The following is a 15,185-nucleotide window of genomic DNA, read 5'->3' on the forward strand; positions in this document are numbered from 1 at the left end:
CGGTCTAAACCCGAAAGGCAGGCTGTCGCCTTTCCCCCTCCCTCTCTCGTTTTTCCCATCTTCCGCCCCACCCGATCAAAAACCCCAACGATCAGCGAGAGAGAGAGACAAGCGGAGTAGTACTGCGCTGCACAGCGAGGAGAGAGAGCGCGGCGCCCATAAATGCGGCGAGTCGGTGGATCCAGCCAGCCAGCCCACCCCCACCTCCATTGCCACTGTTCCGAGCGAGGACGCCCCTCCATAAATCCCCCTACCACCGCACCACCCACCCCTGCCACCGCCACCATTTGCTGCTAGCTACTCCTACTTACTGCTGCTAGCTGCTGCGGCGAGGAGGAGAGGGCAGCGGGCAGTGGCTAGGGTTTTGGCGGGCCGGGGGCGATGTGGGCGGCGGAGGCGCCCTTCTCGCGGTCGGGGTCGTGGCGGGAGGCGGAGGACGAGCAGGAGGCGCTGCGCTGGGCCGCGCTGCAGCGCCTCCCCACCGTCGCGCGCGCCAGGAGGGGCCTGCTCAGGTCGCCCGCCGTCGCGCCCGGCGCCTCCGGCCCGGGCGGCCCGGTCGAGGGCGACGACGCGCTCTGCGAGGTCGACGTCACCGGCCTCTCCTCCGGCGACCGCACCGCGCTCGTTGACCGCCTGCTCGCCGACTCCGGCGACGCCGAGCAGTTCTTCCGCCGCATACGCGCCCGCTTCGACGCGTGAGTACACCGAACCGTGCATCTGCATACTACATTTTTTTCGCTCCCGCGTCGGTGCACCATGGTCATCAGCGTGCCTTCCTCGGTCTCTGCGCGCGCGCGCTCTGCAAATCTACTAGTGGCTGACCACAGGGTCCCGCCGCCGCCACAATTGGCTGACACGTGGGCCCAACCGGCGCATCCAGCCGCTGCTTGAAAATGGTTGCTCCATCTCCATGCCGTCTGCATGTTTTTTAGTGGCAGAAGATTGTATACGTTCTGTTCGAGCTTGTTCTAGGAAAAAAGTTCTAGATGTGCATAACTGGAGCCGCTGACAATGGCCCCACTGCCCAGACTTGCCATTTGTTGGCTTGCAGATTTGCAGCCACACCTAGATCGAGCTGCATCGGCTTTGGTTTCCAGCGCAAAAATTGTTGGGTTCTGCTTTGTGCTGAATCCTTTTTGTTTTGTTCTTCGATGCAGGGTGCACATAGAGTTCCCCAAGATCGAAGTGAGGTACGAGGACCTGACGGTGGACGCGTACGTGCATGTCGGCAGCAGGGCGCTGCCCACCATCCCCAACTTCATATGCAACATGACAGAGGTAATTGGCCCGTGATACACAGCTGGAATTGCAAATTTCCATCCCTCCCAGTTCTCTATCTAGGTGAAAGTAATATTGGTCACGGGTTTCTGTTACGATTTAATTACTGCCCGTGAAGTGAATCATTTACCGAAAGCAGAGCAATTACCAATGTACTGTCGAGGTTCTTACTTTACTTTTCTGTGAAATTAAGGCATTTCTGAGGCACCTGAGGATCTACAGAGGGGGACGAATGAAGTTACCTATATTGGACAACATTAATGGGATCATTCGCCCATCAAGGTACAATTGAAAATTAACTGGTGCTTTTCCGGTGCATCAACTAAGCTCTGACAGAGATCTTTGTGAAGAGAAGTTAGTAATTCGGATAAATTGTATGTTCTTTTCTTGCTGCAGAATGACACTGCTTTTGGGCCCTCCAAGTTCCGGGAAGACCACCTTGCTTTTAGCACTTGCCGGTCGACTTGGTCCTGGACTAAAGGTGTGATATCAGATTAATTACATTTATTTTTTTATGCTCATTACTCATAGATGATGGGAAAATCTTTGCTATCCGATCACTTGCGACCAAATCTGTATGTGTGTATCACTTGATGATAAGTGGAGAGATAGATTGGCATTATCCTGCTCCTGAAAATGATTATCTGGGAAACACTCATCCCTATCATATTAGAAGTTCAGAACTCTGTTATTAGCTACCCTAAGCCTTCTCTGCTTTTGTTGTACTATGTAAAATTATTTTATAAAGTTTATAAAAATGCAGTAGGGAGAAATCCCCTCTTGTTTCCTAAAAAAAAAACTATCCTGATAGGTATGGTGAACCTATCAATCAAGGTGCAATATCTGAAACAATATATTATTACTGACCATCATCACTAATTGCAGATGTCTGGGAGCATTACTTACAATGGCCACCATCTAAACGAATTTGTGCCTCAAAGAACATCTGCTTATGTAAGTCAGCAAGACTGGCATGCTTCAGAGATGACCGTCAGAGAAACCCTGGAGTTTGCTGGGCGCTGTCAGGGTGTTGGTATAAAGTATGGTAGGTTATCGCACCACCATGTCATTTGGCGGCTTTCCTTGATGATTTCCATTTTGACACCGCCGACTTGCAGATATGCTCGTTGAACTTTTGAGGAGAGAAAAGAATGCTGGGATCAAGCCTGATGAGGACCTTGATGTATTCATGAAGGTATGATGCACCCAGCAAGCTTTGGATAGATGTACCCACGCTATTTCGTCTGTGACTGTGTCATAATTTCTACTACTTTTCAGGCATTGGCTCTTGAAGGTAGACAGACGAGTCTCGTGGCTGAGTACGTAATGAAGGTAGCGACGTGTTTCTTTCAGTCGTTGCTTTTTTTAGCTTGGTCAGTCTTACATGTTTCCTTTCTTTCGTATTTGGACTCGTCAGTAGTAGCATGCATGTATAATCTGGCACCTGTCCTGCTTTGTTATTCTCTTTTATCTCATTACTTTTACTATTTTATCTCATGACTTAGAATACGTGATGTTATGTAAAGAGAGATGACTCTTATTTTGTGAAATGGGTACCAAATTAGGTGGTGCAAATTGCAATTTACTAGTATATTTTCACAAGATTGTGCTAGTGTTACTCACTAACTCATTTTCAAAGGTTGTTTCCATGTTTTGGGAAGTAGTTATATTCTTGATTTGAGAATTTTATATGTTCAGCCACATGATGCTTCGTTTTTCTGTTCTTTTCGGGAACCAATCCTATTAAGATATTGATTACCTGATTCTGGTGAGATTTCTGAATTGCTAATTTTGATCTAGTCAAGATTTTAGGGCTGGACATCTGTGCTGACACTATTGTCGGAGATGAAATGGTCAAAGGAATCTCCGGTGGGCAAAAGAAGCGTCTAACAACAGGTTGAAACATGCTACTGTTATTTATTTATTTCAAAAAAGGAGGATATCCTACTATCATTTGTATTAGGGGTATTTGTGGTGAATTTATGTTCTAATATTGGTTGCTTTTGCAGGTGAATTGTTAGTTGGGTCTGCTCGTGTTCTGTTCATGGATGAGATTTCAACTGGCCTTGATAGTGCAACCACATATCAGATTATCAAGTACTTGAGGGATTCCACACATGCTCTGGATGGCACTACAATCATATCCCTGCTGCAGCCTGCTCCAGAAACTTATGAGCTATTCGATGATGTCATCCTTATATCTGAAGGTCAAATTGTATACCAGGGACCACGTGAATATGCTGCTGATTTTTTTGCTGCAATGGGATTCAGGTGCCCTGAAAGGAAAAATGTGGCAGATTTTTTGCAAGAAGTAAGCAGTTCCACTCTTTCTATGTTTGTACATTTATGCCAACTGGTTTTTTTCTGGTATATTCACGTTTGTTGCACTGCAGGTTTTGTCCAAGAAAGATCAACAGCAGTACTGGTGTCAATATGATTATCCATACCAGTTTGTGTCCGTAACAAAATTTGCTGAAGCCTTCAAAACATTTGTTATTGGTAAGAGGCTGCATGATGATTTAGATAGGCCATACAATAGAAAACATAATCATCCGGCTGCTCTTTCAACTTCAAATTACGGTGTCAAGAGGCTTGAGATTCTAAAGTCCAACTTCCAGTGGCAGCGTCTGCTGATGAAAAGGAACTCATTCATCTACGTCTTCAAATTCATTCAGGTACTTTAATCCAAGAGATGCATCTTCTAGACTAGTACCATGGCACGAGTTAGAGGTTAGAACCAATTAGCCAATTGCCCTGTGCAATTGCACGGTGTAATGTGGTATACTAGAGCATATCAATTTTTCTTTATGAATTAATCGTTAAAATTAATTTCTAAGAAAACAAATCATGTGCTATCTGATTTCATGTTTTTCGAATGGAAGATATTTCATTTCACATTTAATTGGATATATGTGAAAGGGACTATTGGATTATAGGTGGTGCTACCTACATCCTTTTTATTTTTTTTCCTGTTTTAAAAAACTAATATATCCCAACCAACTGTCAATGAAAGACTTTGACAGTTCACCAAAAGGCAGCAAGTTAACGGTTAGATATTCTTTTGTGAGAGTTATTTAAAATGTTACACCTCTAAGCAACTGTAATATCTTACTTCAATATTAGTGTCCACCAAATTAAGTGCTAGATTTCTGTCAGAATTCTTACCATATTCCTATTTTCCTTAGCAGCTGTAACTGAACTGCGGTTTGCTGACTTTCTATTATTATCATACAATACGTACATGCACAGGGTAGCTATCACACTATTTGATAATTGACACAGAAAGCCTATGCATGGCTCAACGTACAAATCAAGGACTATATTGGCCTTGCTAAGGCAACTATATAACAAACTCTGAAATGTAAAGTGTTGAGTTATTAGAAATGCTTGTTTTTTCTTCCTAGTTTGTGTATAAATGCAATCCTAGTATACTTAAATGTGAGTAATGCCACACCTACAGACGGAATTTGTTATCGGAGTCGGGAAAGGCTAAGCGCAATGGTTACCGTAACTTTACCATTTGCGCTTAAATGTTTGTTATATCCAGTCACAAGTTTGATATGACAAGTGTTCTCTGTTTACGTCTTGGACAATGTCATAGTATTATGACAACATATGAATTCTCTCCACAATCAATCAAGGATGTTCTGACATGATCTCTTTGTGCCAGCTTCTACTTGTGGCCCTCATCACAATGACTGTATTTTTTCGAACAACAATGCACCATGATTCAGTTGATGATGGTATCATTTATCTTGGAGCCCTCTATTTTGCAATAGTGATGATTCTATTCAACGGCTTTACTGAAGTCTCAATGTTGGTGGCGAAGCTTCCAGTTCTTTACAAGCACAGAGATTTGCATTTCTATCCACCGTGGGCTTATACGCTTCCTTCATGGCTCCTGAGCATTCCAACCTCACTTATTGAATCAGGAATGTGGACACTTGTAACATATTATGTGGTTGGTTATGATCCCCAATTCACAAGGTAACTGACATGACATCGACTTTGTTAATTTTGTTTTCTGTTCAGAACTTCAGAGATCTTTTAGTTTCAAGATTGATCTTAGTTTGTGATGTGCAGATTTCTGGGACAATTTCTGTTGCTTTTCTTTCTGCACCAGACATCTTTGGCTCTTTTCCGGGTCATGGCATCTTTGGGCCGAAATATGATAGTTGCTAATACCTTTGGATCGTTTGCTTTGTTGGTTGTTATGATTCTTGGAGGATTCATCATAACCAAAGGTTGATTTCTCTGAAATAATTTCAACTACCTGCGGTTACATTTTGAACCTATACATCTAACATGTTACAACCTGTTTCTGACTATCTAACAGAAAGCATACCAGTCTGGTGGATTTGGGGTTACTGGATATCTCCTATGATGTATGCACAAAATGCTATATCGGTAAATGAATTCCATGGGCATTCTTGGAGCAAGGTGATACTTGATTTTAATCCTTCTCCGAGGCAGTCTGTTATATTTTTTGATTTAGTTGTACGCAACAACAACACACAACACATGGATTTTTGTGGGTGTAATAATGTGGAAACCCAAATTACTTAAGACATAGTATATTGTTCTCATGAACTTACAATAAGGCATTTTACCAAGAAAAGTTGTAATTAGCCTTAAAATAGTTCAGTATTCTTTTTTGTGGAATAATAGTTCAGTATTTGTAACTGATACTTAATTTACTTTTGTTTGATGGCAGCCATTTGCAGATCAGAATATCACATTAGGTGAAGCTGTACTCACTGGATATGGATTATTCAAGGAAAAATATTGGTTTTGGATTGGAGTAGGAGCATTGTTAGGGTACACGATTGTTTTGAATGCCTTATTTACATTGTTCTTGACAATTCTCAACCGTAAGTTCACACTACCTTATAAGACCCAAGCAGTTTGAGCTTATTCAAAATAGCTTCTCATTCTCCAAAGTGATTATCGTTGACAGCAATTGGGAATATGCAAGCTGTTGTGTCCAAGGATGCAATTCGAAACAAGGAATCTAGGAGGAGTGACAGAGTAGCCCTAGAGCTGAGATCTTACCTGCATTCAAATTCACTGAATGGTAAAGCTAGATAAATGAATTATTTCAATCCAGCTCTTACATCACAAGATATTTTCACCTTTTACTAAGTGTGATTCCCATCGTCCGTATTCACTGCGCTGCAGGGCTTAAGCTCAAGGAACAGAAGGGCATGGTGTTACCCTTTCAACCCCTTTCTATGTGTTTTAAGAATATAAACTACTACGTTGATGTACCAGAGGTATGTCAGATGTTGTCCATATGCATGACAAAAAAAATGTTTAAAAGAATTATAATTTATGCATTCACCCACTTATGCTCGCAGGAATTGAAAAAGCAAGGGATAGCAGAAGACCGCCTTCAGTTGCTTGTTGATGTCACTGGCGCATTTAGGCCAGGGGTACTAACAGCCCTTGTTGGAGTCAGTGGTGCTGGTAAAACCACCCTCATGGATGTTTTAGCCGGCCGGAAGACTGGAGGACTCATAGAAGGAAGCATTTCTATATCTGGATATCCTAAGAACCAAGAGACTTTCACAAGGATATCCGGTTATTGTGAACAAAATGATGTCCATTCACCTTGCTTGACTGTGATTGAGTCTTTGTTATACTCGGCATGCCTCCGGTTGCCTTCTCATGTCAATGATGACACTCAAAGGGTATGCATTGGCTGAAGCTATATGTTTCATTGTTCCAGACATCATAATGTTGACCTTTCGATCTTTGCTGTTTTCTTTTTCATAGGCCTTTGTGGAAGAGGTAATGGAACTTGTTGAGCTGAATCCGTTAAGTGGTGCTCTTGTTGGCCTGCCAGGAGTTAATGGTCTGTCTACGGAACAACGCAAAAGGTTGACGATAGCTGTGGAGCTTGTGGCAAATCCTTCCATTGTATTCATGGATGAACCTACGTCAGGGTTGGATGCTAGGTCTGCAGCCATTGTGATGAGAACTGTACGAAATATTGTTAATACAGGGCGGACAATCGTGTGCACCATCCATCAGCCAAGCATCGACATATTTGAATCCTTTGATGAGGTTATTTTTTCCACAAAATATCCGTTTTTAACAGTGAATATGACACCTAAAAATAATTTTATCTCAGACCTCTTTGAAAGTTCCATTTATCTTAATAATATGGAATGTACATGACCTCTTTGAAAGTTCCATTTATCTTAATAATATGTATTGTACATGATTTTATCTTGTACTGCTACTGTTAAGGATATATGATGACTCCACCATTGTCCTCTCCTAACTTATGCATATTCTCCTCAGCTTTTGTTTATGAAGCGTGGAGGGCAACTCATATATGCTGGTCCCTTGGGTTCCAAATCGCGGAATCTGGTTGAGTTTTTCCAGGTATGTTCTGCAGTGTGTGTTTTCTCACTGAAGAAACTTAGACAAGGCCTTTGTACTTACACTCTGAAGTTTACAAACAGGCAGTTCCAGGGGTGCCTAAAATCAGGGATGGCTATAATCCTGCTGCATGGATGTTGGATGTCACGAGTACACAAATGGAGCAGATTCTTGGAGTGGATTTTGCTGAATACTATCGACAGTCGAAATTATTTCTGTAAACACAATATCCCTTTTAATTGCACTATGTGTTTCATAGTTGTTTTTCCGTCACTCATACCTGTTTGTGTTATTGTATTTCAGGCAGACCAAAGAAATCGTCGAGGCCTTGAGCAAACCGAACAGTGAAGTGAAAGAGCTTACTTTCTCTACCAAGTATGCTCAACCATTCTGTGCTCAGTTTATTGCTTGCTTATGGAAGCAAAACCTATCATACTGGAGGAATCCTCAATACACCGCAGTTCGGTTTTTCTACACTGTCATCATCTCCTTGATGTTTGGGACGATTTGTTGGAAATTTGGATCTAGAAGGTATGTCATCTGATGGTTCTGACACCGATTTCCATAATTATATTCACAGCGAGCTAACTGTAATGTCGTTTTATAATTGTCAGGGAGACCCAACATGATATATTCAATGCCATGGGTGCCATGTATGCAGCAGTGCTTTTCATAGGAATCACTAATGCCACATCTGTTCAGCCTGTGATTTCCATCGAAAGATTCGTATCATATAGAGAGCGAGCTGCTGGGATGTATTCGGCATTACCTTTCGCATTCTCTCTGGTATATATATTTCTTATACGGAACTTCTATATCCCTCAGTGTATCCATCCAGTGCTCATCATCATAGCACTTTCTAACGCATTGTTCTTCGGCAGGTTACTGTGGAGTTCCCTTACATTCTTGTACAGTCACTTGTTTATGGTACAATTTTCTACAGCCTGGGTTCGTTTGAGTGGACAGCAGTGAAGTTCTTGTGGTTCCTGTTCTTCATGTACTTCACTCTGTTGTACTTCACCTTTTATGGCATGATGACAACGGCGATCACACCAAACCATATGGTCGCGCCTATCATTGCCGCCCCATTCTACACGCTATGGAATCTCTTCTGCGGGTTCATGATCCCAAGAAAGGTATGGAACGAATATCACCCCCATGATTTGAATCTAACGAAACCAATCAAAAACTTCCGTCCTACGGTGGACTTCCAGTTCCGTTTCCGTTTGGCAATCTGGGTATGGTTGAGTCCTAGGGTGTTTTTTCCAGTGCAAGCCTTTTGGGAAAATCAAGTATACTAGTAGGTCGTATGGTCTTCTAGTGGAGAATTTTTTGAAATGCACAATATCCAAACCAATAATTGGTGCGTATGACCTAAGATTTGTTCTTATTTGCACTCTAGAGTTTTTTTTTCTTATTTTTTTGGGAGAAGGGTTTCATCAGCACCGTAGAGTTGAACAAGCAATTCCATGCAATAGGAAAACATCACATAATTTTTGTGATAAGGCAAGTTGGTGATAGGTGGGCCCTAATATGTTTGACTGGCCTGTACAGAACGTGTCGGGCCATATGGGCTTCCATACACTAGTAAGATCGATCACTGTGCACACACAACCGCGTCAGCACTGGACCATTGGGCTTGTCAATTTTTCCTTTTCCTTCCAAATAAATAGGGTACTCATTCTTTTATCCATGCTGTGAACCAGCACAACACATGCACATGGATACAGTTTTGTAGTTTTGTCGAACATTAAGGAAAACAAATAAACAAATTTAAGTATATTCAGCTTAGCATGGTAGACACACTGCCTGTCTTGATCTACACGCTTGTACCTGATCAGAACAACAATCATACACTTGCTAGTCGGCACCATCCTGTTGTGCTTGGTTAACGATTCCGTTACCAAATAATAATGCAGCTGATCCCAGTGTGGTGGAGGTGGTACTACTGGGCCAACCCGGTGTCCTGGACGCTGTACGGGCTCCTGACCTCCCAGTTCGGCGACCTGGACCAGCCCCTGCTGCTGGCCGACGGCATCAGAACCACCACCGTCGTGGCGTTCCTGGAGGAGCACTTTGGGTTCCGGCACGACTTCCTCGGCGTAGTCGCCACGATGGTGATCGGCTTCTGCGTCCTCTTCGCCGTCGTCTTCGCCCTCGCCATCAGGAACCTCAACTTCCAGCGCAGATGATCGGCAGCAGCAAATGTACCCCGCGCAGTTTAACTTAATTACCCAGCATGCATGTGTTCAATCAATTAAGAGCTCGTAAATAATTTCGAGAGAGACATTTGAAACAAGAAGTGTATGTATTATCATGTATAGCAAGCAAAGGCTTTGAGTTGGTTTGTTTGTTGATACGTGCGGGGCGGGGCGGGCCTGCATATATTCGTTGAGCATTTGCCGCGTCCGGGAGCGCCGGTGCGTGGTCGACACCTGGCCGTCTTTTTTGACCGCTTTGGGCGATGCATCTGGGCTGTCCGTCGTCCGGCCCTGATACCCTTTTGGACGTAGCAGCAGCAGCAGCTACATTATCTATCCATCCAGCCATGGCTGCTTCCATCCAAGGACACTGACCTGACCGTTGGATGCGAAAGAACCACCCGTTTGACAAGAAGCATATAGCATAGCATCTCTCTGCGCTTCAGCAGGCACGTACGCACGTAAACGCAACAGATCAAGACACACACGTACCCCGGCTTTATACTACAGTACTAGTACTGTATATCTATTTTACAGCCTGATTGATCGTGACGGAAGAATATACTAGCTACGTGGAGAGTGTTTGTCGTTGGCGCATGCACGCGTGACGTCGCGCGCGTATACACACGGCACGGCGGGGGCGGTAGGCAACAACCAATACGCCAGGGCCGAACCTTTGTCCGCTTGCCCTGGCGCCGTCGATCGTTAGGCTGCCGCACTTGGGTCGGCTCCATGGCGTATTTGACTGACCTACAACTTGTGCTCTTGCGCGCCCTGCAGCAGCACCTGCAGCAGCGGCGGACCGGTGATAAGAAGATCGATCACTGCCGTGTGGCCGCTTAGCCATGTAGCCTGTACGGTGGCCCCTGCATGCATGCATGCGGCCTTCGCGTGCTCGATCGGTCTCGAGCGGTCAGCGCCATGCTGCCATGCATGCAAGAGCCAAACCAACCAAGAGATGGCGATCCGATCCAGTGGAGGCCGGTGGCTGCTGGCTGGTCCTTGACGAGTGTCAAGAGGCCCTCGGTACGTGGACGGTAGCGTAGCGCGCGCGCGTAGGGGTTTCCTACGGCGCCGCGTAGCCCTTCTTCCGTGGCGCATAGTCCATCCATCAGCTTTAAGGGCGTGCCGGAACGCGACAGGCCCGGAGCCGCCGCCTACATGCATGCATGCACAGAGCAAGCGCGAGGCGTACGCACCAGCAAAGTAAGTCACCGGTCTGGCCAGTCAGTCAGTGGTCAAGTAGGAGTACTACGTGTGGACAAATCGCATGCCCAGTCGATGAGACCGAATTCCACCGCACCGATCGAGCTCTCCAAGGCGGGCGGCGAGCTAGGCTTATCCCGGCCGGCCTCCGTACGTACATCGGTACATGCGTGCTAACCTCTCGCGGCGGTTTTAGGTCTTATCGAACCGGGCTCGTTCTGGCCTTTACGTAGCGGCTCATCCGAGGCCAGTCCAGTTGCGACCGACCGTGCATGTGTGTGACCGCGTGCAGGTGCAGGGCTAGAGCCATTAGCCAAAGCCAGCCATGCATGCACGCAGCTGCGTCGTTAGTCATGGACTGGACGGCCGCTGGCTAATGACCTATCTGCCAGGCAGCTACCTTAGCTTAGCTCACCTACCTAGCTGCTAACCTAACAATAATTGGGCTGATCATGCATGAGCAGACCCACGGATCGGCTGCACCAGTCAGTTGTTACCACTAGATAGATCGTCTTTTGGCAGCTGCGGCGCCGCAGACGGATGGTGACAAGAGGCGCAGATTTCTGCCGATCGACTCACCCACCGGCCACATGCATGCGCATCCATCTAGGGACGATCAGAGGATGCGCAGGAAGGTTTTTACCTAACATGAATGACACCGTGACAACATAATCTTTGGATCGGACTATCATCTCCCTCGACAAATCGACATAGCCATAGCTGGCGGCGGCAGATTCTGGAGCGTGTACATGCGATGCACGCTGAGAGTCCGCTAGACCGGTTATTGATCTCGGCTCACTGTTTGCGGCTTGCTGAGATCATCGGATTAGATGGTGTGCATAGGTGCGTTGTCTGGACGCATCATCAAGCTAATAGGTGTAGCGACATAAATCGTTAGGAAGGTGGCTTTGGATAGATCCATATATTTATTTTTGTCACTCTGTTGAATAATAAAATGGCTATGTGCATTGCTCGATGTAGGGATGGTGTGTATCCTCCTTTTCGAAAAAAGCTTACAACTCTGTTGCTGATATGTCGTTTTTTTGTCTGATAGTTCGTGTTTTGGTTGTGCACATCCTAAATATACAGAGAATGGGTGTTGGTCATCATGATTGTATCTGCCTGATGCTATATTTTAAATTAATAAAAACCCTCTTTATAAAAAAAATATGCATGCGCATACATCCATTTTCAAGGATCCATCGGAGGAGGAAGTAGTACAAAACTAAAGCTAAAGCTAAAACTAGGGATCAAGTTTGTTCCAACCCACTGATTGGACTCAATATTTAATCTAGAGCAAGTACTTCTGTTTTTTCGCCTGTTTTCTTTTGATAACTCTTCTTGGAAGAGCTAGTGAGGATAGGGGAAAATAACAATATTATATAGGCCAGGACAATCACTCGCTCTTGCTCTTGCAGAGAATATATTGATGAGACAAGATGGGCACGCTCCAAGGGAAAGGACCAAAGAAAGACCAAAGCTAATGCCAAGGACGATCCCCCTCTCGCTCTCTGCCAAACTGATGAGCGCCAACTAAACTAAGCTAACCAATAGCACCAACTTAATTCGCTACGAGATTTTGCCGTCTTCTCTGGCGTCCAGCAGCTGCCTCTCGATCTCTGTTTTTTCCCCTCTGCACACTCACACGTACGTAAGCTGTCGTCTAGCCTTGAGAATCAAACAAGAGCAGCTATTTCAGAGTTAGTTGATTAGGGCTTTGTTATGTATAGACCGGGTATGAAGTCTTTGCAGTTGTATCGCTTTGATGCCACAACCGAGTCAATAAATTCCTTCTATTTGTATCAGGGCAAATTTTAACATGGTCCCTCTTATCTCCTTTTTTACATGTGAGGTAAGAAGGTAAGAGTCAATCAAGCCATTCATTGATGAGATCAACGGCTAAGATCTATTTTATACTCTTACCTTTCATGTGAAAAGAGGGGGTAAGAGGGACCATGTTAAAACTGCTCTTGTATCAGAGTTTCATTGGCAATGCCCCCTTGATAAACGAAAACAAGAAAAAAGAACTTATGGCCGTTAAATTCCACGCATATTTTTGTTCATTGACCTTTGCCAAAGCCGTACGGTTGATGATGTGGCGGTGGTCTTGTTCACGTGGCAGGTCCTGTACCTAATAATCTGAAGATACAAATACTTTTTTTTGTGGGTCTGAAGATACAAATACTGAAATGTCATGTATCATATCCACAATAACCAATAAATCTCCCAAGAATATATACATAGTGGGGAATAACAAGAAACATATCTTATTCTTAACCACTCATCCTCAATTTCATTTGCCACCTGGGATATGTCCATATTCTCAGACATGCATGTGAGATAATATCGCATCTGCTTTTATCCCTGCTTAGCAGTGGTTAATCCACATCGAATTTCAGCTAAGATTTTGCAATTGGATCATGTCCCTCTGTCCAGTGCTTGTGGTAGCACAAAAGGAAATAAAAGGAGACTAACATTTATGCTCATGGGACCCTTGCTGGATGAAGAAGCTACAAGGAGATAAGTGTGACAGAGGCAGTTTTATACATGGTTTGGCTTATATGGATGCGTATGAATCAGTCGACAGGACATGCCAAATTAATGGGGCACTTGGCAAATTGATCATGTCCTCATGCCCCCTCCCTTCAATACGCTCGATTGCGATTGACGATGATTTATAACTTTTCATTTTAATTAGTGCCCTCTCCTATGGTTTTCCTAGTTTCCGCCATAATTGTTCCAAGAAAAATCTCGTCGGAAAGAGAGACTAAAGGCAGCAATAACTCTCTGATGCATCATGCTATACATGTGATGTAGCTTTTCTCAAGGGTACACTTGGGAGCATTGATCATTCAGTTATACAATGATCAAATTTGGAAACAATGTCTACATCAACAAGTTTATAAATATCTGTGATATTTGCTGAAGGGATGTAGAATCATTTACCACGAAAATTTCCAACCAAAATAAAATAAAATAAATACCAGAGGACTTGCACCGAATCTTCATGCCATACCTTGATTAGTCTACCGAAGTACTCCCTCCGTCCCAAAATTCTTGTCTTAGATTTGTCTAAATACGGATGTATCAAGTCACGTTTTAGTGTTAGATACATCCGTATCTAGACTAATCTAAGACAAGAATTTTGGGACGGAGGGAGTAGTACGCTGCAAAGGGAGGTAAGGAAAGAAGAAAAAGGAAGAAGGAAAATGCTCGAGCTAGACATACTATACATCCTCTAGGATTTCATCATGATAGACAACACATTTTCACAAGCATATCCTAACTGCTTTTTTCCACAACGACCGCCTCACATGCCCAACAAAATGTCCTGCTTCCGATCAATGGTGCCGGAGAAGCAACAAAGCCCGGTGTCTCCTCTTTTTTGTCCACCAGAAGGGGAGTGCACTAACTAGTTTGTACATGGAGCTAGCCAATGTGTTTTCTTGTCCTACATTGAGAGGTTGTGACACCGAAATGACAAAATCTCCAAGTGCATGATCCTTGCATAGCATTGTTCATGTGCTGCATATAGATGTGCCTTTCTTCCCATTGAGCTCTTAGTGCTGGAGGTCCTGTCAGCTAGGAGATGTGCACACTACACTCCATCCCCTCTCCCTATTCTTTCTCCTTTGTATGTACTAGCTATCAACCAACTAGCTCAGCAGCCTCGCAGCCTCACCAAGGGACATCACATGCATTACCACCCTCAACACCCACCACCCTCACACACTTTGTCCTAATGCTTCCTATATAACCTAGCTATCTAGCTGCTATGTCTGAGGTGCAACATGTACAAACGCTTCCATTGGTGAGAGTTTGCTCCATGGACGATGATTAGCATGATCTACTCCCCCATACGTATGTGTATGTGTGCGTCGCCAATTTCTACAACATGATAAATGTTTGGGCCTTGCTGTTGGGTATGTGTGCACCGACCGGACAAGTTGAGCAACCTGTTGGGACAAGGCAGGCAATGTCCTTGTGTTCATGAATTCTGGGGCTGTTTGCCCACTCTAAAAATTTTGGGTTGGTTCCCCACATCATGTGCCATCCACATGGAAGGCAATAACTTCCTAGTTCCAATTTGGGTTGTCATGTTTTCCCTGACAA

General features: G+C 44.3%; 1 protein-coding gene across 1 annotated transcript; it reads left to right on the plus strand.

Annotated features, from left to right (window-relative positions):
* The first annotated feature begins 220 nt into the window (after nucleotides 1–220).
* On the plus strand, nucleotides 221–10,022 carry LOC125543042 (ABC transporter G family member 31). Its single transcript, XM_048706286.1, has 24 exons — nucleotides 221–695; nucleotides 1,158–1,278; nucleotides 1,472–1,560; nucleotides 1,675–1,759; nucleotides 2,164–2,323; nucleotides 2,397–2,473; nucleotides 2,557–2,610; nucleotides 3,084–3,174; nucleotides 3,288–3,589; nucleotides 3,672–3,953; nucleotides 4,949–5,265; nucleotides 5,362–5,522; nucleotides 5,615–5,718; nucleotides 5,993–6,149; nucleotides 6,236–6,352; nucleotides 6,457–6,551; nucleotides 6,636–6,968; nucleotides 7,054–7,344; nucleotides 7,585–7,668; nucleotides 7,749–7,882; nucleotides 7,969–8,196; nucleotides 8,280–8,451; nucleotides 8,547–8,801; nucleotides 9,585–10,022. The coding sequence occupies exons 1-24, from the start codon at nucleotides 382–384 to the stop codon at nucleotides 9,855–9,857; spliced, it is 4,296 nt and encodes a 1,431-aa protein (XP_048562243.1). The 5' UTR covers nucleotides 221–381; the 3' UTR covers nucleotides 9,858–10,022.
* Nucleotides 10,023–15,185: the final 5,163 nt, after the last annotated feature.

Source organism: Triticum urartu, chromosome 3 (assembly GCF_003073215.2).
Source record: "Triticum urartu cultivar G1812 chromosome 3, Tu2.1, whole genome shotgun sequence".
Taxonomy (NCBI): domain Eukaryota; kingdom Viridiplantae; phylum Streptophyta; class Magnoliopsida; order Poales; family Poaceae; genus Triticum; species Triticum urartu.

Excerpts from the sequence above, each read along its gene's own strand:
- LOC125543042 (XM_048706286.1), top strand. The coding sequence starts at position 382 with ATGTGGGCGGCGGAGGCGCCCTTCTCGCGGTCGGGGTCGTGGCGGGAG. Across the intron at positions 5,523-5,614 it reads AGGATTCATCATAACCAAAG|AAAGCATACCAGTCTGGTGG; the intron begins GTTGATTTCTCT and ends ACTATCTAACAG. Across the intron at positions 8,452-8,546 it reads TACCTTTCGCATTCTCTCTG|GTTACTGTGGAGTTCCCTTA; the intron begins GTATATATATTT and ends GTTCTTCGGCAG.